This window comes from Apaloderma vittatum, unplaced genomic scaffold, assembly GCF_000703405.1.
Source record: "Apaloderma vittatum isolate BGI_N311 unplaced genomic scaffold, ASM70340v1 scaffold2513, whole genome shotgun sequence".
NCBI lineage: Eukaryota > Metazoa > Chordata > Aves > Trogoniformes > Trogonidae > Apaloderma > Apaloderma vittatum.
The window spans coordinates 92,180-119,617 of NW_009706217.1; the positions used below are offsets into that span (position 1 = coordinate 92,180).

The window sequence follows — 27,438 nt, forward strand, 5'->3', positions numbered from 1 at the left end:
CTCACTGAGGGAAAGAAAGATACTCTGAAAAGACCTCTAAGTTATTGCCTGTAAGTAGGGAAGAGGCAACCTCATTGGCAGTCCTGGCTCCAGTAACCGTGTAATACAGTACAGGAAAAAGAATGTTGTTAGGGAGAACATCTCTTCCCATAGATGTGCTCTCTTCGGATCAACAAATCTTATGTGCTTCTTGAAAACTGGAACTATGTCAACAGCAGTCCTCTCCTGAAGCACCTGGAGGCTGATGTCTTGAGTGTTCAGCTGCACGCCATGGCTTTAAAGCCCTTGCAGAAGTAAGCTGTAACCCCAGATCTGCCACACGCCAGGGGGTGTTTTCTCACAAGCTGGTAGAGGGAAAAAGAAGAACCTCTCTCCAACAGCACTGTGAGAAATGAGCAGTGCAAACAAGAAATGTCAGGCTAAGAAGCAGAGAAACAGAAGGGTTGAGGTTTTAGTGCTAACTCTGTGTCAGGGCAGAGGGCCGGGAGAGAGGTAGAGTTTGAGACATTTCCCTCCCTTTGACAGTGGCCTCCGAAGAGGAACCGCTCCTCTCCAGGTGCGTACAAACAGAATTGCAATGCTGAGCCCCGCTCTGTGGTGCCTAAGTATGTTTGTAAATTAAGCTATAAATGCACCAATCTTCTTCTCTAAGTAAGGTGATAGAAATAAATTATGTAGAAGACTACCTTAGAAACTGCATGACATGTCTTAAGGAGCTGTTAAGCTCACCTTCATTAATCACTTTGTGATGTATTTTGCTTTCCTTCCACTGTATTTTGAAACTTTTCTTTCTGTTAAATGCAAAATTGTGCATAAAATGCACATTCTAAATGTCACGGAGACTGCTCAGAGTTGAAGTTCAATCACATCAACTGCTGTTAACAAATGGAAACTGAGAGTACCAGAACGTAGCTGTGGTAAGACACAGCTCTTCTGTACCATGTTATCCAGAGGAACCATTGCAGAGGCCACTAACTCCAGTACAGCTGTGTCACTGGACAGATGGGAATTCTTATGCTTTTTGGAGGCTTATGCTTATAGAGTCCAGCTGTCTGTGTGATTTCCAGTCAACTTAGTATGTCTTTTCCACAGAGGGCTCTAAGTGTTAACATGAGCAGAGGTAACCCATTTTTTTCAGATCTAGTCTCCTCCAGCTGAGATAGTAATACAAATCTTTAACAACTAGCTTTTTGTTTGGGCCTTCTTGTCCTTTTTTGTTTCCAGAACTTGTGTTTCACGTTAAAATGAACTGTGGAGAGAGGTGGTGATGAAATACAGTACTTTTGAAGATGAACATCAAATGCATTTCCCTGCAATTATTTGACATTTAACTTTCTGCACATATGATAAACAAACATCTGGTATTTATTTTAGAGGATGCAAGTGATTTTGTAAGTTTTTGCATTCTGTATGGCTGTGATCTGAGATAGGCAGCTGTCTTTAAACCCCAAATCTTGACATTTCATTTCCATGACCAGAGTTTCAGCTTTGACTAACTGCAGTATGTTGCTAGTGCTTTTTTTTTTTTTCAAATTTTGTTCACTTTCATTCAGATTAAAAAGAATATCTCTCTTGGAAAATGATGCCTTAAGGCCTTATCCAAAAACACAGCCTTTGATAACTGTTGTAATGTGACTGCCTTTATGTGTAAGTACAAGGCTGGGAGCAGACTTGCCTATAGGAATGCGCCCCTAACTTACAAGAAATGAGGAACTTCTCAAGTGTGGGTTTTTTTTTTTCTTTTAGGAGAGAAATGTTCATGTAAAAAAAGCCTCAGTTGTTCCTACTTCTAAAATCAATTTCTTTCCTGCCAGAGCATATTGCAAGATGCTAGCTGCTTCTACATATGAATTACTTCCCATTTATTCTGCAATAACTTTTAGCATCCAGGAAAAAATATTTTTATTGCTGTCTTACTGTCTCCAAAAAATGTGGGTGGGTGACACATTTTTAAGTCATAGATATGCAAGGGGTGGCATATGCATTTTATTAGAGACGGGTTAAGGAGAAAGAAGAATAACATTTAGCTCTGCAAAATGTATCATATAGCAAATTGTAGCAAACTGCTGGATAAAGAACAACACACAACATACACGACTTAAAATTAATATTGCTGCTTCCTGTCATCATACTTAAACGTGTCACAGTATGGGAGAACTTATTTTCAGAATGAAAATCTGCCTTGCTAAATAAAATACAGTCATTGAGGGAGCTGTAGCAAGGGAGCAGCTTTACCAGCTTTTAACACTCCTGCCGTAGGTCTGTTCAACAGCCTGAGAAAATAAAGGACAAAGTGCTGGAGTTTGATTAACAACAGGAAGCTTTTTGTTGTGGGCATCTCTTGTGGCTTGAAAAGCTGTATAATCCATCACTTGACACAACATACCAAAGTAAATATTTTTAGAGAACTGTGTCATTTCCCTAGATAGCATACAGTGCTCTGAGTCAGATTAACTGCCGCGATGCTTCACTGTTCTTCTGTCAAATATTTAATTAGGCACAAGTTGATCTTTTTTATTAGGTGTTGCTATTGATTTGACCAATCATGCTCTCCGGTGATATATATACAACTGTCACATAATTCCTTTATTTATTGAGCTTTAAGGAAAGAAGATTTTAATGCTAAATAAAAATGTCACAGGCTCTAGTAGAAATTCTGAGAATAGCCTAATTAATTTGGTTGGGAAATTACTTTGAAAAGTCTTTGTCTTTCAAAAGAGTAGTCATTACAAGAGCCTAATTCCCTGATTAATGACAGGGTGCAAATATTCATCCTGGGTTTAAGCGGAAATGGTTAAGGCTGTGAACCATCTCAGATCTTAGTGCAAAATTCTCAGTGATATTTGTGGCAGTTCCATAAAGAAAGTGAGGAGAAAATATTGCTGTTAGTAAGAACCCTCCTGAGTCACTGAAGTCTTTCTCACTGACCTTGACAGCAACATCCTGAAAGCCCCAGAAGAGAAAGCAGCTAATCACACGCTCAACTTCTAGTCTGTGCCTAACAACTGTCCTCAGTCAGTATGCTTTACTGAGCTGATGCTTATGTGACTTGGCAAAAACGCGGAAGCATGAAAGAGATGAGCAAACATTCATGCCAAAGAAATAGGAATGCTTGGCAGCAAAAAGGAGATGAACTTTCTTTAGCAGTTGAAATATTCCTCACAATCTTCACCTTCTGCCCAAACCCTTTTCTGCAGAGATAAAACATGAATGTAGCGATTCCCCCAGCTGAAAACAAAGAAGAGACTCAAAGGATGCTATTACATTGAGACACTGGTGTTGGGATTGCAGTACTGAGTACAGTAATTTGTTTTTAGACGCAAATCAGCCAGTTTCTACAAGAGAAAATTTAAGATAATGATGAAAAAGTATGACTGATGAACGTAAGAGAATCTCAGTCATCATTATATGGCTGGTTCAAGAAGGAAAAGATGCAGAAAGTGTAAGAAAAATGAAGTCCAGAAACAAAAAGAATAAAGAAAATACAAGAAAAAATGAAAGAAAAGGCCTCTGTGTCTCTGACAGAGAAAAGATAATGCCTGTGTGGGCTGTGTTGCATCTGGATTCATGGCACATTCTCCCACTCTTATGTTAATTTTTTTTTTGCATAAATCAGAAGCAACTAATTAAAAAAGAAATATTTAATTCTGACATGTTCTTTGAACTGGTGTTCCATCTGGTTCTGTTTGAATAGTAAAATCTGCTGTAGTTGTAAAAATTGGCAAGCAGCACTCTGGTAAAGAGAAACAAAAGAGACTCAGTACAGCAGGTTAATACACTAGCATTTCAACTTGAGACATTTCCAGAATTCAGCAAACCAAATCGCTCCAGTATGGAAGCTATAAAGATCAAATGTGAAAGAGAAATGCTGCGAGCAGGCCAGGAGAAGCACTGTCACTGGTACACATTAGCTCTGTGTGATGTTTTTAGTGTGAGTCTTTGAAGGAGTTTGGTTTAAAAGTAAGGGCAGGGCAATGCTCCCCTGAAACGGACTGGCTGTATTGTATGAAATGCATCCAGTGCACACGCAGTGAGAGGGAATGATCCTTCTGCTATTCATTTGCAAGCTCCACCTTACGAATTCATGGGGTGCTCTGATGTAACGCAATCATTATTCAGAAGATTCAGAAAATACCTTCCTCTTAATTTATTTTTTTCCGTGAAAACTACTTAAAATCTGAACACTGAGATACAATAAACTCTGATAACAAAGGGAGGAAAATGTAATCGTATTGGGATTTCTATATACTCTGGGATCTAAGTAATCAGCATCTTATGCCATTCGAACCCTCCGTGTAGCAATGAAGAGAAAGGCTGATTAACTCCCAGTGCTTTAGAAAAAGATTGTTTTACATCTTGGAGGAGCATATCTTGCTGTGAAATATTACTTCTTTAAAATAAAAACCTTTGCTTTGGCACCACATTAACTTGCAAATGGATAATTTAAGACATGTACAATGACTTGGTCAAAAAAGGAGGAATGTGAATGGCCCCTTTCTCCAGCTAAGATACTTAGGAACCCTTGCTGAGCAAGAAATGAGTCAGGAACGTAATACTTTTAATTAACGTTTTCTGAATACTTATTTGTAATTTACATTTAATTTTAAACCTGAGCTTAATCCTCTGATCCGGAACGAAGACAACTATTTAGTGCAGTTTGAATGTAACCTTCCCCAGTTTGTGTTAGAAACTATAGAAAAGGGAAACTCTATAGCAATACTTGCAGAACCACTCTTTTCTGAGAGGACATAATTGTAGGACTTTTTTCCCCTAAGTGTGCTGAGCAACTAATGCACAAATGGGAAACAAGCAACCCGAAGCTTCTCTGTCAGACTCCTTCACATGTGAATAACTGGACTTTGGGTGGAAAACTGGATTTTGCCTGTAAAGATCTTCTGTAGCTTTTTTTTTTTAGCCAGCTGCTGTCCAGTTAAAATCAGGCAGAAGGGCTTGATTTAAAATACATTTTGGTATTTTGAATGTAAGTACAGTGTAAACACACAAAAATAACCTCTGCTTCTTCCTGTTTTGCAGCATGCCTATGCTAATTGGGTAGGAAGCTGAAAGTGAGGGGATGATACATCATGCAGCATTAAACATTGACTGACTCAGACCACACACCTTGATGGTATAGAGAGATCTGACTGTGCAATCACTGTATTTGGAGTGAGTTCCACTGAAATCACTGGGATTTGTTACACTCAGATATTTTTAAAAGTTTAGGCTTCAGGCTGTCTATAAAAAATAGCAACAAAATGAAGAAAAAGTGCCAGTGTCTAAGATTTAATACTTTCAAAGCCTAATTTCTCTGGCAATTGGAATAGGTGCATAACCTGTGTCACGTAGAAATATACGTATTTTCTTGTGATCAGCTTTCTCATCTTGGAAAATCGGCACAGTCTCTTTAAATCAGTCAGTCATCCACAGGAGTCTACATTCATTTATTCTCTGTTAAATGGAACTGTCATTTTTGTTGTGCCAAAATTCGATTTTCTATTTCATACGCGTTGTGTATGATGATTTTAATTTACTACTGGGTCACCAAGCAAGTCACTACTTTTTTAAAAGATGAGTTTCTGCTACTTTCTGGAAAAATACTAGGCAGGTGCAGTTAGATGGTACGGCGAGGGTATTTAAACGTGTGATGAAAAACAAGAGACAAAGACTACTACTATGCAAAGATAATTCGCTTTTTCCTTGGTATGTCCCTCAAAATTCTGAGGAAATACACAGACACAGATGAAACATGTGACATGAGGGACCTGCTGCTGAGAGAGGTGCTCTTGTTCTGTGCTGGAGGAGGAAGGGGGGCAGCAGAAGGGATAGTGCAAGCCAGGGGCTGCCAAGACAAGTTTGCCGCTGGTGCTAAAGCAAACTAGGTAGACCGGCTGTCCCTAGCTCTGCCCTTCTCTCCAAAAAACCTGCTCAAACTCCAGCTATAGGGATTTAATTTCCAGAGTTTTTTTGGCCAGCAAAAGGTGCCTGTTTTGTGTATCCGCACTCTACCTCTCTGAAAGTTGCTCTATCTCCAGCTATGTAAAGAGCAAAGATATTGATTTTTAAGTGCTGTGGCTTTTTAAAATAAACACAGGATGTATTTTCTCACTTAAGCATATCATGAAAGAGGGGAACACCCCTTTTTACAGCCTGATAAAAGCATTTTAAAATTATTCTGTGTTATGTCAGCCCTTCAAGCCCATAGCTTGAATTTAATAGGATTTGCAATATAAAAGCCTACTTCTGTCTCTGTTAGGGCTGAACGCCACCTTAGTCTATAGTACAACAATCTATAACCTAAATATGATGAGTTAAAATATGCCCTGTTCTTTCACATGTGATAGGATAAACTGATCTTTTTAGCATCTTCAGAGGACCAATACCAGAAATTAGTTTGGCCTGAAGTGTTCAACATAGGAGCCTGCAACGAAGAGAAAGACCAGACTACGTAGGTACAGATGGTCTGTGGAAGAGTAAATGATGCTTCTCTGATGAGAAGCCGGCTATTCCTGAAAACAGAGGAACTGAGTCTCAGCTTAGTGTTTGGTCAACTGTGATTTCTCTACTGGTAGGTTTTGTTTATCAGACAGCTGTGGAGTTTACTCCAATACTTCTTTTTGAATGAAAAGACAAGAAGTAAAGCAAAAATAGAAGTATTTCCTTGTTGAAATATGCCTTTCTTTTTCTTGCATTTTTTACTTTTTTTTTTGTGGGAAGAAAAAAAAATTGTTTTCTGAAGGGCAGGTATTTACCACTTGGAAGAAAGTCCGTTTATTCTTCCACTTCAACCTATTTTGCTACTGCTGTGAAAATGTCATCTAATGGGCAGAACAGAATTAAATTGGGACAGAAAACAGAATGACACAAGGACAGAGAAGGCAAATAACAGCCCAGCAACAGAAAATCTGGAGCACGGATGCTGGGGTGGGGAAGAGCCCACAGAACTCATGGACTCTTCAGCTTCATACTGCTGTGCATATGTGGAAAGAGTAAAAAGTGAATAAAAATGCACAACTGTCTCTGCAAAGCACTCAGCAGCACACCTATCACCTCCAGCCAAGGGTCGGCTCCATGAGAAGAGACCTTTAGCTCAGTAACAACTCTACTTATTTTAAAATCCCTCAGCTGTGCATTCCCACCCAAGGCTGTGTTTTTAGCCACTACCCTCAGTCACTTAAATTCTATCCTTGAGCTCTACCTAACCCACAGTTTGACACCTGCCTAGTCTTGTGGATTCATTTATTTCTGCTGGACTCAGAAAAAAAAAACTCCTTTTGAGATACCTTCTTTCACATCTGCAGAAAGTCCTGGCTGCAGTGGAGCAGATGTGTTGCAGTGCCTGGTAGCTGGGTGGGCAAGGCTGCCTTGGCCCTCATGGGGTCTGCAAGCCATCTGGGAGAGAGCTCCCCTAGCAAGCAGAATGGCACAAACAGCTGATTTTTTTTGGCTTGATGGCAGTCTGGAAACCAGCAAACAGTAACAAATGTTTTGAGTCGAGCCAAACACTGAACCTGGTGAATGGTAGAAAAATAAAGAAAAACCTGCGAGAGGAATATTTTTGTACAGTTTTTAAGTGGCTTTGATTTCTGTGAACGAAAAGAGAAAGAAAAATGCTGTGATTTTAAAAAACCCAAATCTGTGGTATTTAGTTTAAAAACATATTTAAAAGTTTTAATTTCTTTCCCTCCTGGAACCAACTAGTGAAAGTGAGATAAGTTTACAAAATTATTTTCATAGTTGCTGAATCAGTGCTTTTGCTGGACATATTTTTAATTTGCTATCTCAGCTCTAAGGGGCCATCTGTCTTACACCCATTGAGGGGATGTAGGGCTGGACTGGGAAGTGGATGCATAAGTAATTACAGAGTTATGCACCAACCACTCAGATCTCTGCATAATGGATCCCCTGAAAGAACTGAAACTATTATAATGATTAGGCTGGCAGTGGAGGCTCCGAGGGGCTCTGCTTCTGCTGCTCCTCCATATGTTGCGTGCAGGATTGCTCGAAGCCACGCAGGACTCCCCTCTGTATTAGGGCTGTTGCTGAAACATGTCAGAGGGAGGTACAGAGGATTTGCTTCTAAACTGCATTTTGCACCTGCACTTCTGGAGCAATAAAGCTCTGTGCTCTGAGCATCCCTTCAGCCTCCCCAGAGTGATAAATCTATGGCTGAGAACTTTCTGATACTAAAATAGCTCTTAAAGCACTTTGAATAACCAGAAAAAACCTCCATACTTTCTAGGGCCTTTTATTTCTCCCTCTCCCTCTTGTCTAATTTCAGTACTTGCCTTTGTGAAACTCTACCATTTATTCCCATGTCACAGTAAATAAAGGTACGAATGTATCCTGCTGGGTCAGTTAACCCCAGTTCTGCACAGTGTCACAGTCTGTACTGGCTGTGATCTGCAGAAAGGAATATTACTTTGTCATTCTTTGCCCATGTGCAAAGTATGTTTAAGACCATAAGACAACTGTAACACTTTTCCATACAAAGCTTTCTGTAATTTCTGGAGTGCAGTTATGAACTGTAAAATGACATGAACCAAATACATGACTTGCATTCTAAAGTGGTAGAGGAGACAAAGGACTGACAGTTTTTGTGCTTTCATAACAGTGTTCTCCCTAATGATGGGCAAACTCCACCACAAAGCCTCTGAACTACAACTCTCAGGCAGTCCTTCAAAGGCTAGGAGAACTGGGAGGCTGAGGTTTCCCAGGTTTCATGTTATTCTATGCGGTAATATGATGCACTTCACTGCAGTATCAAACTCCAAAAGAAACCGAAATAATAAGAATAAAAATAACAGGCATTGTTGACTTGCACTTCCTTGAGCTTTCATGTGAAATATTTAGATAAGCTTGCTCTGTGAAGTCAACCTGACGAGCTGCCTGATGTAAGAATAAAACTGTTAATGAAACAAATGTGCTGTGCAGCAGCATATATAAATACTGACTATATTTTTAAGTGAATACCTGATAAGGAAATAAGCTATGACACAGTTGAAAGGTTGAGACACCAAATGATGAACTGCAATTATTTTCAGAAGTGCTACAGGAATAAATCTCTACTAATCTATATACCAGTTCACATCAGTGATGCATGCTTCTGGGTTTCGCTTACAAAGGAACAAATAATGAAGAAGGTAGGTTACTGCAAATGTAAAGGAATGAAGACAAATGTGGAAGGAAAATTCCACCTCAGAGGTCCCTCTCATTCTGGTAGAAGCAGTGTATACATAGAAGTGTTTTGAATCAGTGGAAGTATATTTTCCTTGAACGGGAGAGTTAGTGTTAAATAAACAACTGATATTTCAATCAGTGGAGGCGAGGGGGATCTCCCAGGTTGCTTTCTGAGAAGGCCTATTCTTACCTCTCTCTGGCCTTTCTCCAGATCCCTAAATGCTGCAAGATGCAGGGAGAGAATTTTGCACCAGATTAGGTCTAGAAAATTACTCTGCAGGAGTTGTAGGTGCCAAAGGGGTGGGTAGGGGATGAGTCGAGGATGGGCAGGCAGAGGCGAGAGGGAGCGACCAGACTTGCTCCCTGTGCCAACCTCTGACTCTGTATGTTTCCAGGTCATACCAGACCTGTGCCCTGCTGAGAAACCCAGCAGTACAAATTTGGGCAGGATTAGCCATTTATGTCACATTAGCCAGAACACACAATAGAGAGTTCATCATGGTGTATGGCCTTATGTCAGCTGCAGAATGACAGATAATATCAAATCCAGAGTAGAATGTCTATTTATGTTAACCCCCTGTTAACCTTTTTTGAACAAATTTGAACCGGCAGAGTATATTTATACCAGGGTAGTGCTTTTTGGTTTATGGCTGCAAGATTTTGATCTGACACTAGGATTCTTAAAGCTGGATTTATTATTTTGTCCAACCTAGCCGTAATATGAACTGAAGATCTTATGTTATTAATGAATATACTTTGCTTTCTGGGCAAGCTGGAGGTCTCGCTCAGCATTACAGGACCAGAGAAAAATTGTGCCACCCAGAAACTATCATCGAGCTTGGTGGGAGTGTGAAGATTTGTGTTACATGCATTAGAAGAAACATTTTGATAGAAAATATACAGATTGTGCAGTAAAAGTACCCAGAAGGTTTTGCTCCTTGCGGGTTTGAAAGCCCACGCCGTTATAAGGATTGATGACAGCAGAGGTTCCCAGTGACCCTGGTAATAGGCAATCAGTCTCCCTTCAAAACCACGCACACGTGGGTCTCTTGTGCCTTTAGCTGAGGGCACCCATCGGGCTAGGAGCTCCTCGGGAGCTTCCCCGTCTCCTGCGCTGCCCTGGGGGCTGCGGGCCACAACCTATTGGGGCTGCCTGAGGATCAAGGGTTTGCCATGCCTGGCAGCCCCCGGCTCCGGCTCAAAGGCTTCAGAAGTAAGATGCCAAAACTTCCCTACATGTAAAGATTTCATATGTTACCTTTTCAGATGAGTGTAAACGTAACTGCTGTTCTTAAATGCAAACATTAAATCAACTCTGTAAAAACACAATTACTGGTGCCATGGAAGGAATCAGTTGTCCCTTTTGAAGGAATGCCTTGAAAATGCAATCATAAAATCCCTGCACGTTATGGATTTCATTAACATTGTACTCCCCTAGGATTCCCAATTGCACAATAACTGGAGTTCTTTAAATTTTAAATACCACAGACAGGAACAATTTCACTAAAACCAGATGTGAAACCCTCACATTGTCCTTCTTACTGGTTCTAAGTACTGAAACTGGATGGTAATTGATACCTATTAACATGTTTGTTGTTCAGATTACAGAAATGGAAACACTATACTATTTTTCCTGTGAAAGGATACATTAATGAGGGACAATGACTTATGTTGCAATGGCAGTTCCCTGCCCTTGATTAAATTAAAGGGTTGGTCTTATTTTTTATTTTAAATTATGCTATTTCACACTGAAGGGCAGTCAAGTGTGTGAAATGTAAGTGTAATAAACAAGTAGGCTGAGCTGAAGGTCGAGGAGTTAATAACATCCCATATGACAATAAACTAACTTCATGCTTGTTTTTGGCAGCTCTTGCCTCATGCATATCTTTATTCCATTCATATTAGAAAATCCACAGACTTTATTAATGTGTTTTCAAAGAAGAAATTCAATCTGAAGTGACTCTGTTCCTCATTATGGAGTCACTCCAAATCTCAAGTTAGTTAGGCAATTTTCAGAAGTGTGTTTGAGAGCAAAAATAAAATGGAGAAAGTACTGTGCAGGGTTATGGTGTGACTGTGCTATGGATATTTTGAATCTAAGCTTTGACATTTATTTCCAAACAACTAAGTAAAGGAATGGACAGGCAGCTTTCGCTTAGCAGAGTCTGGTAAGCAGGCGACATTCGGATGAACTCGGGAGTTAGTACCTAATCAGCCACAAAGGAACAATCTAGTTTTTCCAACAAAGAATGGGTTCCACGTCCACAGATGGAACTTGTGCAAATCCATTACTAACAACAAGCCAACACTATTTTCCTAATTCTTTTCACAAAATAGTCCGAGAGACGTCAACACCTCAAAGGAGACAATCATATCGTATGCCCTCTAGACGTCCTCTACAGATACCAATCTCCACTTGCTGATACTTAACTGAGGTTTTCTGTTTCTTTTGTCTTAGCAAAAACATTAACCTTGAAGGGAGGAGTAAAAGGAAGGGAAAGGAGAGCTATAATATTTCCACTATACAAAAAAGTATACACTAAGGAAATCAGTATTTGGAACTGAATTTTCTAGCTGCTTTGTCCAAGTATGATAGTGCATATCTCATATATATGCCATAGCTGCATATGCTTATTAGCATTTTGAAGGCAGACATCACCATTTAACCAGCTGCAGTGTGTGTGCAAGTAGGGAAACATGCAATCCTGAAAAGATTAATGAATACTGATATACACAAAATCTTTGACTCTCAGACAAGGGCAAACAGGCAGAAATTCCAAATTCAGCATTGCTATATCCTTTAGACTGTTTTTTGCTGTTGAATATTTTCTGGAGTTCTTGCACTATGCAACAAAAATCCATTTGCGCTGTACTGCACAAAGGCAAATACTTCGCATAAGTGACTAATTAACAATAGCATACAGAACAAAATAGAACAAAGTGACCTCAGTCCTTTATATATAAATGCCTTCCTCCTTTTATAAAATACTACAAGTTTTTTTTCAACAGGTGATTTCAGAGTATTTTATCAGTTACATGTCCTTGGTTGTTTGTCTGTAAACTCTTATGGAGATGAACATCTGTTCCTGGGGATATTTATGCAGAGGAAACACGGGATTTCAGTATTTTATCCAGATACAAATTCACATGTGCTTACTGCCAATGGCATCAAGGCTTTGTAGAAGATGGCAGTTCATATGCACAAGGACCCTGTTACTGAGGTGCCTGATGGTCTGAAGCACTTAGCACCTATCTCAAGACTGTTGGTGAAGTTTAACAGGAAAGCATTTAGAACACACTTGGAAGTTTGAATTAGCGATGTTAGTATTGAAAAAACCATAATAAATCAATATAAGAATTAATATCCTCCTGACACAAATGGAATCAAAGAAAAGTTAAACTGTTGTACCTTGTGAAAAGCCAGGGAACAGTATACTCAATCTCCAAACTAGCTCAGTTGTTTCTGCTGCATAGGTTGAACGGTAGAAACAATTCACAGCTCTTCTGCAACACGTTAAGCATATCTTATTCAGTGCAATGAATCTTCAAGCAAGACTTGGTAGGCTCTGTCCTGCAGACGAGACCCAGCTCTGCAGCGAAGGCTGCTACAGCATAGTTGCTCTGCCGTGAAGTCTGCTTTGGGGCTCCTGGTCCCTCCACATGGGCCCTGGGCACTGGAAAAGGTGCGCGAGGGCTGAATTGCTCAGGGAAATGGGTCCTGCTCTCTTTTCCAAACTCGAGGCTGGGAGAAGTAGGTGAGAGCAGGCACAGAACAGCATACAAATAACCACCACCTTCTTGGGTGAAGGTAGCTCAAGGCGCTAAAAATCATGCTCAGTGGTTGTTTCAGCCTCTGTGCACCTTGGTTTATGGCAGGAGGTGGAGAAGGATGAGAAATTCATGGGCAGGAGTCCTGAGGTACCATGAGCAGTTTAAGCATAAATGCCAGAGTAGCTTGAATTCTGTTATGTGTTTGTTATTAGAAAAGATAATGAATAAAAAGAGTCCTTTGAAACTTTTTCTCTGAAAGATCTCGTTCTAGGTAAAAGATTAAGCTCTCTCTCTCTATATATACGTATATGGATATCATAACTTAATAGAGCTAATAAGCACAGGGAACATACGAATGAGATTTGACCAGCTCTCTTGCTTTGATTATCCTGTCATAAATGCGTAAGTGACAGCAGAAAAGAAGGGAATAAAGAAAAAAGTGGCTGCCCTCTGACCAGATGAAACACATGGAATTTGATTCTGACGCATTCCACCCTTTTTCCATGTGCATTCCATGGATTGCAAGTGGCAATGATTAATAACAAGCCTTGCACTTAGATAAGGCTGAGGAGATTTTAACATTTACTCATAAGTAAGGAAAAAGGATCAACAGATTTTTTTTGCTACTCAGAAGTCTGATTAGTTTGATCATACACAACTACCAAGTTGCCAAGAGCTCAGGATGTGTAGCGGCCCCTAAGCAGGACACCTGAGAGTCCCATTGTGTGCTAAGGATCAGAAATGAAAGATTTCCCCCTCTTTCTTCCCTTTACTAACTACTACTCAACATGTTTTTAAGCTTTCTTGCAGACAGCAAACCTCACAGGAAACACCAATGTGAACATTTGTATGGACCGCTAATAAGGCATTGTTTTTACATGTCAGTTAGTAATTTCCTATAGAAAACAACAGAAGCAGGAGGAATGTTTCAAATATATGAACAAGTTTTCAATATTAGTTATATTGATCTAATATGCTCAAGCCTTTCTTTTAGCTTTCGCCAACAGAAATAGAATCTCTGTTACAACTAAGAAGCGTAAGTCAACCTACAATTTTTTTCACCTAAGGATATTCATACTTGCCTACTAGTATAGATTATTTGTGTACAGTAATTCATATGAATAATTTTGACCAGTTCAGGTGTCATGGACCGTTAAGCTAAGGACCTGATAACAAATTGCAAACAACAAGCCTAAGCAGACTAACTGAACTCAAGGAGTTTCTTCCTGGCAACAAATGTTTGCATGATTTCTCCTGTATTAACAGAGCAAAACCAAGGCAGCCAACCTTGCTAATGAATGTTGTGTTTAAAGATGTGGAGGAATAGCCACTACACAGAGACCACTTAACTCATTTCTTGTGCAACATATTCTAGAAGAGACATAGGTCTTCTGAGGTGAGATCTAAGTGCATGAAAACACCATTCTGTATTAATGCTTAACTGTAATCAGCTAGAGACATAGCACATGCTCAGTTTACTGGGACATTCCACTTCAAGTGCATGTTAAACTAATATTGACTTTTCCACTAAACCAAAATCTCTATTATTTGTGCCCAGAAGACTGAAAAAACAATAGACGTGGGAAGCAGAAGAATTAATCTTCCTGACCTTTTCTTTTTCTATACCTTTGGGAGTCAGTCTTTTTTGTGTGTCTAATAAGGAATGTGTGCTATTACTTGCAACAATTCTTAGATTACGCAGAAATACTTTACTGTGTTTTTTCTTTTTTTTTCATTCTCCACATTCAATAAACTCCACAGAGTGTTATTAATAATAATATCTTTAAAACATTATCTTTTTACCTGTATCCATTCTCTGATAGAATCTTCCCCTGGGGTCCATCCATTCTCAGGGTAATTTAGCCGGGATCTTTCTGAAGACCAGATAGCACTGTACTGGGAGGAGACAGTGATTTGATCAGAGTGAATTTCTCCAGACTCCATACCTAGTGGTTCCATGCACTGGAAATCTGAAGAAAAATAAATAACCATCATTATTGTGGTCAGCTTTCTGATTCAGACTTTGAATAATGAGAATGTTTTCCTGCTTTGAATATGAATATCTAAAGAATTTATTTTCATGTGACTTTGAATTCTTTAGCAACTCTAAGTGAGGCAGTATTGGGCTTACGGTGTCTGTCATTCTTAATACTGTCATTTGAGTTGCCATGACAATTCCTGCAATAATAATGCTATACAAATATTTTTAGCCCAGCATTGTAGCCATTTCAGTATAGGACAACAGGATTCTCTTTTCTAGGGTAGCACAGGCACTTTTGTGGATTCATAATATAAAACAATGTATGTTCAACTCATAATTATGCACAAAGCCAGGAAAGACAAACCAGATGGCTGTACAGAGTGATTTTACTTTAAAACTATTCACTCCAATACAAAAAGTAAAATATGTTTTAACAATGTTATTAAAATTCTAGCCATTCTCTTTGTATCCTGGGCACTGGAAAGAAACAAAGGAACAAAAACTGAATCCAGGCCAGAAGATTAGTGACCTAAGGGAATTACCACCTCTACTGTAACATGCTGTAATTTAAATGAGTTGATCAACTACATCCAACCTCTTTTTGTTGACCCCAAGTTATATAGATAATCTAGAATCTGTTGACACCCTAGTCACTATATTGAATTCAAGGGTTGATGGGGCATGGAGACTAAATTCTTCTCTCATACTTCAAAAACAAAGGCTCCAACTCCCACCAAAGCAAGAGAAACTGGTGGCAGTTTGAAGTAAAATATCAGTGTGTGAATTGAGGGCCCTGATATTTGGTTACACACTTCTTTTTATCACACCTGTGGATCTGATGTATTTCTAACAGACAGGTGGGTGCTGAGATGATGGTTTTGGAAGCACTTAAATAGAAAAATGAACTTTTAACAAGAAAAGATCTGATATTTCAATGAAAATATTCTGAAAAGAATCCCAGATAAATCTTTTATCTGGGATCCAAAAACTTCTATTCAGAAGTGCTATCAGGGTACTTTATACAAGTTCTAGTTGGAGTCCCTATAATTGAGTAATGAAATTTGTTACCAAACAGCATTTCCTGTGGCATATCGCCCTTTTCCTCGTTTCTGTGCTGCTTCAATATATTAGGGGCCATGGGTGATGTACTGAAGCTGAATTATGTAAGGGTAAGATTCAAAATAAATTAAATTCTTCATGGAATCAGAAGCAGAGCCATAAGCCACTACAAAGAACACAAGACTTGGTAGATGTGACTCATACTAAAATATCTAAAAAGTAGGTATCTAGTTTGATCCAGACGTGGGCTTTCCCTGTAGTCTACTGATACAAACAAGTGCCTCCTGGGGACATCTCACGTGTCTAAGATAAGTAGCCTGAGTAATCCTTTGTAGGTGACCCTCTCTGTATTGAAATGCAAAGAGCAAGGGTGGCTGAAATTAAGTGAGAAGAATCACTCCTCTGAATGTTGTTGCCCTTGTTTAAGAGCTGAACGCATCCCAGCATAGGAGAATTATTCATTTTGGCTCCAGTATTACGGCCCAAGGAGGACGACTGTGGAGGTGATGGACATGGGCGCCCAGGTTGCCTGTGCTGCTTTATGAAGGGGTAGGAGCAGCACCTACATAAGGAGAAGCCAGACTAGCTGGAGGTACAGTCTGAGAGGGATAGAGGAGGATCCTTCCCATCCACAAAGGCTGAGTATATCCCTTTCCCTCTTTCTGGCTATGCACATACAAGAAAGGTATTAAGGACGCAAGGAGCAGAGGAGAGGTGGGGAGTAACAGCAATAATTTCAGTTTACTCGTTTTTCTTTTGTTCTTTCTTTGACTAAATAAGGACATCAAATCTGTGTGACTCTGCTAGAAAACTCAGTAACTCACAGAAAGGAGAGTCTGATTTAAAGTGTATGTTTTATCATTGAGGAAAGCAAGGAAATCTGCAAGGACGTGGTATAACAAAGCCTGTTATTTTCCTCCATCTCCCTTGCCTTCATTCATTCTCTGTCCAAAGAGTAAGCATGAAAATGAGGCAATTGGGAAAAAAAAATATGAGGCAGAGAACAAAGCTTAGATAGCTTATGAAATGGTTTAACAAATTAAATGGGTTCCTTTTATTCAAGAAATCGATCATCAAAGCTTATTCCATGTCATAAAAGAAGACTTTGGATAGTGCATTCATTGTTCATGTTTCATTGTTTTAATGCAACTGTTCAATTGCCCTGCATTCCTCCGTTTCCTTGGTCAGCACAGTTTTTCACAATAATTATCCCAACTTCCTGGCAATACTGCAGACTAAAACTGTAAGGAGGATACCGCTTCTTGCACTGCTTTTCAATGGGCAGCTGTTCCTTTAAAAAATAAAGCACAAAAAAGAAAACAAAAAAGAAAAACAGAACCAAGCCTTCACTACCATCTTATCTATTTAAGGTTTCTTTAAAGTTTCATGCAACACCTGGTGTGCAAGAAGGCATAGCAGGGAATATTTTCCAAGAAGCTCTGTGGGATAGATAAATACTGACCTTCTGATACACTGCTCTGTGACACGCTGTAGTTTGCTGAGAATCCCTCTTTTGCTATTGCACTGTCAGTGTAAAATACCATTGAAAGAATCCCTGTTGAAGACCGGACACGTCCTGGGTTGTTCTGCCCACAATAACGTCCTATGTGTGGACCAACTGCAAAAAGACCGGAAATAATAGTAAACTAGCAAGTCTACTACAACAATAGGTGCCACTACAATAGCCTCCTAGAGACAGCAGCAAACAGTGAACCTCTACAACAGTCCGTAGTCACAATCTCATCAATAATTGAGTGGTGAACAATAAATTGTGTATCTTACCCTAGTAATCTTACTTCTAAAATGTTCCAGATAGCAATCCATAAACCTCTGAAAATGTAAAGAACCAGGATTTCAAAAATTGTCCTTTAAATTGTGCAGAGAGGGCAAGGATGCACCAAATGATATGTGTAAAACACCACAAGTATTTTCCAAAGTGTGACTGAAGCACCTGTTTATGACAAGGACATCTGAATGTCCTGATTTGCCCACCCAGTCTACAAGTTGCTTTGGAAATAGGAGTTTGAATAACACCTTCCAGGCACACTTAAAAAACATTTTTGCATTCATATTTTGTCTATGATCAATGATTCTTTATCCCCCTCCTATTTAGGCTTTCAACACACCCTCATAGATCTCTTGCTCATATGCTTAATATTAAAGAATACTGTAAAAGAATTAAAGAGAAAAAATATTAATCCTTTCAAAAGAGCAAGGATTTAGGTATATCTCCACGTCACAGAACACACACACATACACATATACATGATCTTTCTCAGTGTTAATAACGTATAAACCAGTTCCTGATATTTTTTTCTGGATTTCCTGTGCAGTGAGATAATCTTTTTCGTTAATTAAGCTACTCAATTCACAACCAACATATGTGGCCTTCTAGCACTTGAGCATTCCCTACAGATAGGTCCCTAGGCTGTTGAATAGTGGTACATCTGTGCTTACAAACAACAAGAAAAGATAATGCTAAAACCCATCCATGGAGCCAATCACGAAAATAATCATGAGACGTCATTCTAATGCTTACACCACTGGGTTTCCAGGCTTAAATTAACACCTTGTCATTTCTTTAGGAAGTCCATTTAACTTTCAGATTAAAATATAAAATGTTTATATTTACTAATTATTCACAGTTCAAAGAAAATCCTCAGCTTACATAATTTTGTAGTAGTTTATTGGCATTTTCCAACAAGTAAAACAGTTCCAGCTTGGAATAACTTTATTATGTAAGCTATGCATTTCCGTAAGGCCTAGAGTTGCCAGAAAGAGGGAACTCAGATGTTATAGCTCTTGCTGCCAGCATGTGCTTTTCTATCCATATTTTGGCCATAGTTAGTCATCAGTTGCCTTGGCAATCCTATGGCATTTAAAATACCTGTCAGTTCAGTCCTTTTCCACCAGGGTTTTTCCATGCAACATTGATAAAATGAACCACTCTAAGAAGGATAGGAATTGAATTTTTCCTCATCCTAGAAATCATTGAAGCTTTAGAATTTTAGTATTTGGAGTGAGAAAGTTGTTTTAGACTGTTACCATTCATAGTTTTTAAAAACACAAAATAATGTCCCCGCTGTAATTGTAGCAGTTTTGCTTTTCTTTTTCTTTTTTCCTTTTGCATTTTCTATGTGCAAACAGCTCTCATCCTGCTCTTTCCTGTGATGGCTTTTAACATTACAGCTGCTGGTGCCACCCTGATCTGCAAGAAAACAAGGAGGATAAGGCCACCATGTTACGGCACTCTGAGCCTCCCTCCTCCCTCTTCCTGTGGGGAAGCCTCTTTGAAATGACAAACAGAGGAGAACTTTGTTTAAAGCAGACAGGCTTTAAGATTCCCCATGACTCATTGGTTTATAATTTTTAAGACATATTTAGTGATTCTGCATTTCAGCTTTCCACAGATCGGTCCTGCTATCACAGTACTATTCCCTTTGCTAGCTATGTAGATGCAAGAGCCAAAAACTTGCAGAATATGAGACAAAGAGGTATTGAATTATTTTGCACAACATTTAAGCCTTAGCCTACTGAGCTAATATGGTATTGATTTGAACAGAACTAGATGAAATCAAGATTTTTATTCTTCTCACATAGTTAACACAAGGTTATCCTTTTTTTCCATTCCAGTCTTGAATACTTAACTATGACAATAAATTTTCAAATGTTTCAGGTGTCCCCACATCAATAACTGCCATGTAGGGAACACATTCAGGGGAGAATACAGATGTCTACTTAGGTAGAATATGACACTGTTGGGTTTTTTTTTGTACCATCTTCCTGACCCTTCCTTATGAACTGAGATGGGCTTTCATAATAGACCATACACAGTTCCAAATGGGAATTTTAGAGCAGCAGGTGCTGAAAGGTCATTAGACTAAAAAGAGCTCTTTGAAGCCTTTACCTGTAGACCACCACGCTGCTTTGTCAGCATAACCCAGGGAGGTGTGCTCCCAATATGAGTCACGTGGAAATGTCCTCACTCAAGGACACTTCTACATTTCCCACAAAACAAAGGCATTTTGGTGAGCCAGCTACTTCACCTGGCTGCTCACGCTGTACCTGTTACTGGGACGTTGGCTCCTCTTTACACTGACATAGTATGATATAGTGGAAAATTGAGTAGCAACTAAGAAACCTGGTTTACAAGCTTTTTCCAAAATGTAAAGTCTAATTCTAGAACTTGAATAAGTACTGAAGGATTACAGATCTGAGTGTGGAACATATAGAATATGCCTGGTGGCTTAACACTAAACAGAAACCTTATCCTTACCAATTCTTCTTTTCCTTTCTACTGTTTGCCCTTCTGGACAAAGACTATTAGTATCAGGAAATTTTGAGACTTACTGAAATACATGTTTGTCCATCCAGTTGAAATATTAGCTTTTGGAATTTGGTTAAAAAAACCCAAAATACAACAAAACACAAGCAAGGAAAAATGGTACAGCTGATTTCTAAAATACTAAACCAAATGTTAACTAGATGTTTTACTGAATTTTAAGGCTGGTCTTTAAAGGTATGCCAGTATGCCTTGAACAGTAGTTTCACAGCAGTATGACTATTGTTGCCAAAATATTTGCACACAATTTAGGACGCTAAAGAGAAAAGAAAAGAAAAATTAATACCATCCTCACAGTCCGGTAGTCACTGACGCTGAGCTTGTGCATACTCTTATATCCTAATAGCTCCTCACAGGAGTGTAGGAGGCAACCACAGTAGAGGAGAAACACACTTAGATTAATAGCCACCTTCATTTGCACTGATGTTACTGACTAAAGTGTTCTATTTTGCTCCGTAATTCAGTGGAAGCTCTTGTGGTATTGATGGAAGCAGCAATGTGGTTCTCAAACTGTATGTGTACCTCTTTAAATTACTCTTGAACCCCTAGCAGACAGCTTCAAAGACAGCTGCATGCTGAATATATGCAATTCATCACTTCAACTAGTCCTTGTTTTGAGTGAGCTATTTTTCTTCAAAGTTATCAATGGACTGTTCTCTGGTGATGCTGGCTGAGGTATAGTTGTGCCTTGGGCAAAGATATTTTTATTATTTATTAATGCAAACCCAAGTATTTCTATCCTGTGCTCTACTCATTCTCCTGTTCTAACTCCACCTATTATCTCCTTGAAACCATGGTCACTTATCTGCACAATATTTGCAACATGCACCCGTAGTGTCCAAATATTCTCCAGCAGGGTTTGTTTCACTTACTGATTTGTTTTAAAGAAGAGACCAAAGAATGCCCTTGGCATGCAATTATGCAGAAACAAAATGACAGGTCTGAAGCATTCCTGAATGCCTACCATTCCCCTCCTGAAACAGCAAAACACTTATATCAGTGTTTAACTTCAGACCTGTAAGTGTCCTTGGTGAATTCCTTCTGAAGTCAATCTATCTGCTCACATGCTTCTAAGATAAGTGCATGTTTTGCAAAATCAAGACGCAAGTACTCAGCACTTGCCGGATTCAATCCACTAAAAGGACAGCCAGGTAGGGTGAGGACTCCATGATTTTGACAGAGCATTTCAGGATTAACTTCTTTCTGAGTGACTGTTAACAGTTGCTGGCAAATGGTCTAAGAGAAAATTGTTTTCCAACAGAAAAATGGCAATTATACAGAAGCAAATTGTAAATGGAAGCATACTGATTTTGACATATCCTTTTAAACATCATTGGGAAAATTTGTTGAAGGGAACATTTCTCCTTTTTTTCTTTTTTTTTTCTGAGGAGGAAGAAAACAAAAATCACAGCTGTAGAAAACAGCAAATTTATTTCCTCCTCATCTCTAGTGACTGTAGCTGATCAAATTCTACAGTGAAAACATTTTCCCACGTATGTTGGGTTTCATCTGCTCTTAGGCATTAAAGTTTACATTCAAATTAGTGATCCATAGCAGCCAGTAGTGTCAATGACCTAGGAACCTCCAGAAGTCCATTAACTGCACTCTGAAGTAGATGTCTAAGACCGATGAGAGTTTGGATGCTGTTCTCTGCTGAAACAGGAGGGATTGACAGTGCCTGGCACAAACATTCGTGCCTGCTTTCCAGAGGTGAGTGAGAACAGCATGTCCAGGGGGCTGCCCATCCAATTCTGACCTGGTTGTGGCCATAAGTATTTTCCATTGAACTATTAAAATACTGCCATCATCCTGGCAAACCATGGTAGTGTTACTATGGAGCAGGGAATTTGAACAGAAGGATATACTTTTCTTCCAAACATTAAAAAAAGTCCTTCTGATTCACATTTAGATCAGTGTAGTGCAATAGCAGCTTTAACCTCTAACACAATGAGGCATATAAGCAGAATGCAGTATAGGAAAGCCAAATATCTTCCTTTTTTATGGCTATATCACTAAATAGAGCAGGCCAGAACCTGTGGCTAGTGGCCAGGGACTGTTCCTGAGACGAGGCTAACAGTGTAACAGGACTCACTCGTCTAGTGCCTGTCCCTCTGAAGCAGGACACCTGTTGGGAACGGCCCCTGGCTTTCACTGTCCCCCAAACCATGCTCAGGAGTTGCTTGGGAAGGTGCAAAGGACTATGCCAGCAATTAAGAAGTACACACAACAATGCCTTGGCTCCATTTCAGTTAATAATGTAGAGTTAGATTCAAAATGTTTTTTCATGGTCTGAAGGGAAATGGACAAATGACTGAAAGACTCACCCTGGGTGAGCCTCCCTTCATCAAAGGCAACCATACAGTCTAATATTTTTTCAGAAATTTACTACTTCTATGTGGATGCAAATTAGATTTATTTTGCCTTCGTTTTTCCTTTTTCTTTTCGTCTTTCTCTTTTCCCCCCAAAGATGATCTAGAAACTTTTCGATACCTAGAAATTTTAATTTCTATCTTCAGTTTATGGCCAGGTCCTACCAGTGATTTCCCATGTCAGCTTTGCTCTTCTGTTGAAATAGTTCTTCTCCCTCACAGGGATTCATCTTGTGATGCATGTATAAAAAAGCAATCACATCCCCTCCGCCTTTGTAATGTTAAGTTAAAAAACAGAGACTGGCTGCTGGTTAAGGATTGTCCCACAGTGGAACGATGCAGCAAATATTTCCCTACAACTGCTGCAACCTCCAACAGTTTGTGTCTAAGGAAACATTTCTTTCTTGCCTACAAATTCAGTTGCAAACATATGAACACCCTTTTTGGATGTCAGGATCATTTTGGGTTTAGACAGTTTGTGAGGGAACTGGGAGGCTGATAATGCCTGTTGTTAATTGCTCTTCAGTATGGCTCAATCACTTTCTTGAACCAGAAAATTACTGCTTTGAAACCCTCTGACGCTAACAAGAATGCATTTCTTTTTGGTAATATTACACATAAATTGATTGATTGGATCATCTTTTCACATGTCAATTTAAATGCAGGTTCTTCAGGAATTCAACTTGGACAGATTTGGCCTATATACAAATAAACCTACTATTAAATGTTCCAGACATTACTATTGCAATGTTTTCCTAACTGAGGCTTTAAATACTAAATAGTCATTCAGCTACTGTTATGGCTCTTTCTTCACTATTTATTGGAGTGGATTGAAAAGAGCCATGATAAACTCATTAAGCATAAAACAAAAAGGAAAACCAAATATACATTAAAAAGCATGTACCTATTTATTCCAGCATCAATAAAAGCTTTAATTAAAACTATATTGGGAATTTATTCAGGAAAATAGGCAAGTTTAAATATGTTATTAAATTATGTTCCTTAAGTTATATGTTTTCATTGAAATGAAATATTAATGCAGGATTAGCAGCTTGTAGGAACTGCCACTGCTGTTCATAAAAGCAAATATCTATTAGCATGGGTTATCACACCAGTGGAAAACTGAAATAGCTGTAATTAGTGCCTGACAAAAACAACATAAATCTTCAGTTGTTGAATTTTGCTACAAGTTACAAAATTAAGAAAAGGACAGCTTCAAGATGTTTCTCTTTATCAGCTTATGCCATACATAGAAACAGTGAAAAAGGCATCATGAACAATTAGTTTCACATAGCTCTTTGCAACATTTGTACAGGCATTTGGGCAGCTTAAGACTGGGCATTCAGCTTTAGAACAGTCCGTTTTAGGCTGGAGCGAGAGCCTATGGAGCTGGAGTCCTTGAAGAGCAGGTGGCTGCTCTACTTAGAGGGGACCTGGATCTTGTGGACACATTGCCGTATATGAAAAAATAGAGATACCATGCAGCTATTTTGTTCATCAATCTCAGTATAAAAGAGGCTCTCTAGGCTCACTGGCTCACTGGATCTATAGGCTTAGCCAGTATCTAGCTATACACTCAGTGAATTTGCACAAGGTCAAGTGTGGTCAACAACTAAGTGGAAAATTATGGAGATGGCAGAGAAGTGAGTTCCAGAAGGGCACCCAACACATCCACCCTGACACATGTGCCCAGTTAATCAGAGATTAGAAATTAACAAATCAAGAGAAAACCTTTGGATTTGCTTATACTGCTGGAAGAGAGAGCACTATAAGGCAGGAACCCTGCAGTGCCCAGTCACTGAAGCCACCTGAATGAATAACTCAGTGACTGTTTACTGACCTCAGTAATTATTTAGTCACTATGATTTCGATTGTATGGACACCACATTTTCCCTGGCAAAGAAATTCTCTGCTTTGACAGCTGGTCCGTAACCAGGTTCCTTCACAACCTGGAGGATTAGCACCTGAAGTCCAGTTTGTGCAAGTTGCTGGAAATTTCTGGCCAATACTCATGTTATCTGTGAAAGTTTAGTCTCACATTATAAGGCTTGATAATTTATTTTAGCATAGGAAGTCCATCACATATTCCCTCTAAAAACAGAGGTTTGCCCAAGCTAACTGTTCACAATTAAACATATTTCATAAAAAATAATCATTCTCGCTGTGATATGATTTACTGAATGAATTGTAGAGCATTTTCCCCATTTCTCTTTAATTCAACGTGTTTCACATAAATCAAGCAAGGACCTCTGTACCATGACATGTAAAAAAAAGAGAATATGCCTTTTGCAGCCCGCTACAGAGTAATGGCTATGCATATCACAGTCCATTTTTCTCTTACCATCAGGGAATCCATCCCAGATCTCCAATCGGTCATAGCGACAGAACGCTCCCCCTGGAGTGTTTGAATCAGGTTCTAGCTCAAAGCTTTCAAATTCCAGTATAATCTCTGACATCTTTGGTGCAAAGATAATATAAGTGCATTCAAGGCTATTGGGATATTTTTCAGGGAATCCAGGGGACTTTATCACTCCACTTGATGAAGTAAAGTTTCTGGAACACTCAGGTCCTGTAACAGAAAGAGAAAAATCACCTGGATTAACACCATGCTACTAAGTAAAGTAGTTAGCTGGAAAACAAATTAGGTTGTATTGTCTCCCCAGCAGCAAAGGTGGCTTTTCAATGAAACACCTCATTTTAATCACGGCATTAATCATTCAGCCAGCTTGTTCCCATTATTGATAGTCAGGTTTTAAAGTGCAATTCGCATATACTGTCTGATCTCCAATTTTCAATTTGTATGGAACAATATGAAAACTTGTACCAGCTCTAGAAAAAATTATGACAAATATAAAGTCATGTGGGAACAATGAAAGTGTAAGCTGCAGAAATCTCGACAGAGCCCTAGAGAAATAATTATAGCCCCTTCAAGCTCAAATCTTTAAATCTTAGGGCTGACAAGCTTTTATTGGTGAAATAGAATTTTTTACAAAAGCGGGTGAGTGAATTCAGTAGAGGGAGTAGTGGTTTCAGATTCCTGGAGCACTGACTCAGTAACTCTGCCAGATGTGACCTATGCTCCTTGACAAACTAAACGTGAAAGGTAATTCGTACATGTACCAAGGGTGAGTGACTCATTTTGAGTGGTGTTGACACAGGTGCACCAGTAAAATGTTGCTGTTAGTGCAGGCATGATAAACCATGTGATTACAGGCAGTGTTGCTAGAAGTCACCTAATGTCAATGTTGACACACCAGCTTTCCCCGATGTCGCCACAATGGCATAATGGGATGCTCCAAACACTGCTCTTGGAGGAGCAGGAAAGTGACAGTACAGCTGCAAGGGTGTAAAAGGCCAGATCACTGGATTTGCCTTTGTGAAGACAGAGGCCTAAAACTGGAGTCCCTCTCTTGTTGACAGATTGCATTGCTCCTTTATTTAGGTCCCTTGAGAACTGTCTCTGTGGATCTCACATCTGCAGGTGTGCTCAAAAGCTAGCCACAGGCACTGCCCACACATCCTCCCACAAGGTCAGCACAGGTACCTCTCTCTGACTTTTGACACTTTCCAACTTAATGGAAAGTGATTTACAGGATTTGAGGCATTGGTGGACAGCAGCTGACCTGGGGCGTTTGAGTGGGATGACTCAGTTGAAGGTCTTGAACATGGAGTAGAGGCAACAGTTTGGTTGCAACAGGCAAGTCTGTGCTGGAGGCTGAGTGTGTGTGAGGTTTGAATTTGGATGAGGATGCACAGCATCCTTAGAGACTGTAGTCAGGAGCCTGAGAGGATTTCCAATGCTTAATGCACATCACTGAAGGAAAACAGTCTGTTTGCATATATGAATACTCTTATTTCACCATAGAAAATTTTTTCCTTGTGAATGTGCCAAACATATTACCCCCCACAGATTTGGCCACCTCCCAGCTAAATTCAGCATGCAAGAGAGAGGTCTGAATGAATTTAGTCAGTTCAGGTATTTTTGTCCTTCAACAGACACTGATAGGAAATGCTTGAGCTATCACATCAATATTCAGAACACTTTATGGCATATTTTGGAAGATGTAGATATTAATGCTCACATAACTTGACCCATTCCAATTTGGGAAATTACATTTTGCCTATAATTAAATCGCCCCCTTACACATTAGTCAGATATTTCTTTTCTCTCCCTGTCATTCCCTTGTCTCCTTGTCATGTATGGAGGGGGTTATATTCTGGTCGTTGCTCCTCACTCCCACCAGTAGCTGCTGTTCCAGGATAAAATAGCTTTGCCATGCCATTCATAGCATAAAGTGCTCTGTACTTCTCTTGGAATCCAATAAAAGATGCAATATAAAATGTAAGCCAGGTTCATTATTGCTTTATTAAATACAGCCAGATCCTGGCTCTGTAAGTGCATGACCATCAGGTTCCTTAAGCTCACACATGGTATCTCAATATCAGCTTGCTTTATTTTAAACATGTTCAAGTCAATCTGGTGCAAGAAATAAAAACTGTTTTCAGAAAAGCTGCCTCACTAAAATGCCCTTCACAGATTTTGTTCCTTTACTAATAGCGTGAAGAAGCTCTAGGAGTTAAATCAATACTGAGGCTATGAGGAACTCCATGCAGTGAACTTGGCGGAAAGCTGGCAGAAAAGGTTCTAGCAGAGACTCGACAGAATAGATTCTTCTGAGGTGGAGAAACTACATGTGTGCATCTCATATGTACATGTGAAGAGATACAAGCTGAAGGAA

The 27,438-nt window shown here is 39.3% G+C and overlaps 1 protein-coding gene across 1 annotated transcript in view; it reads right to left on the reverse strand.

Annotated features, from left to right (window-relative positions):
• Window positions 1-27,438, reverse strand: part of NRP1 (neuropilin 1) — a gene marked incomplete at its 5' end in the record, with an annotated part of 65,521 nt that overhangs the window by 35,388 nt on the left and 2,695 nt on the right. The window contains 3 exons of the mRNA XM_009865687.1: window positions 14,752-14,918; window positions 17,451-17,606; window positions 25,041-25,268. Of these exons, the coding sequence (XP_009863989.1) occupies window positions 14,752-14,918; window positions 17,451-17,606; window positions 25,041-25,268 (551 nt within the window). The remainder of the gene's footprint in view (window positions 1-14,751; window positions 14,919-17,450; window positions 17,607-25,040; window positions 25,269-27,438) is intronic.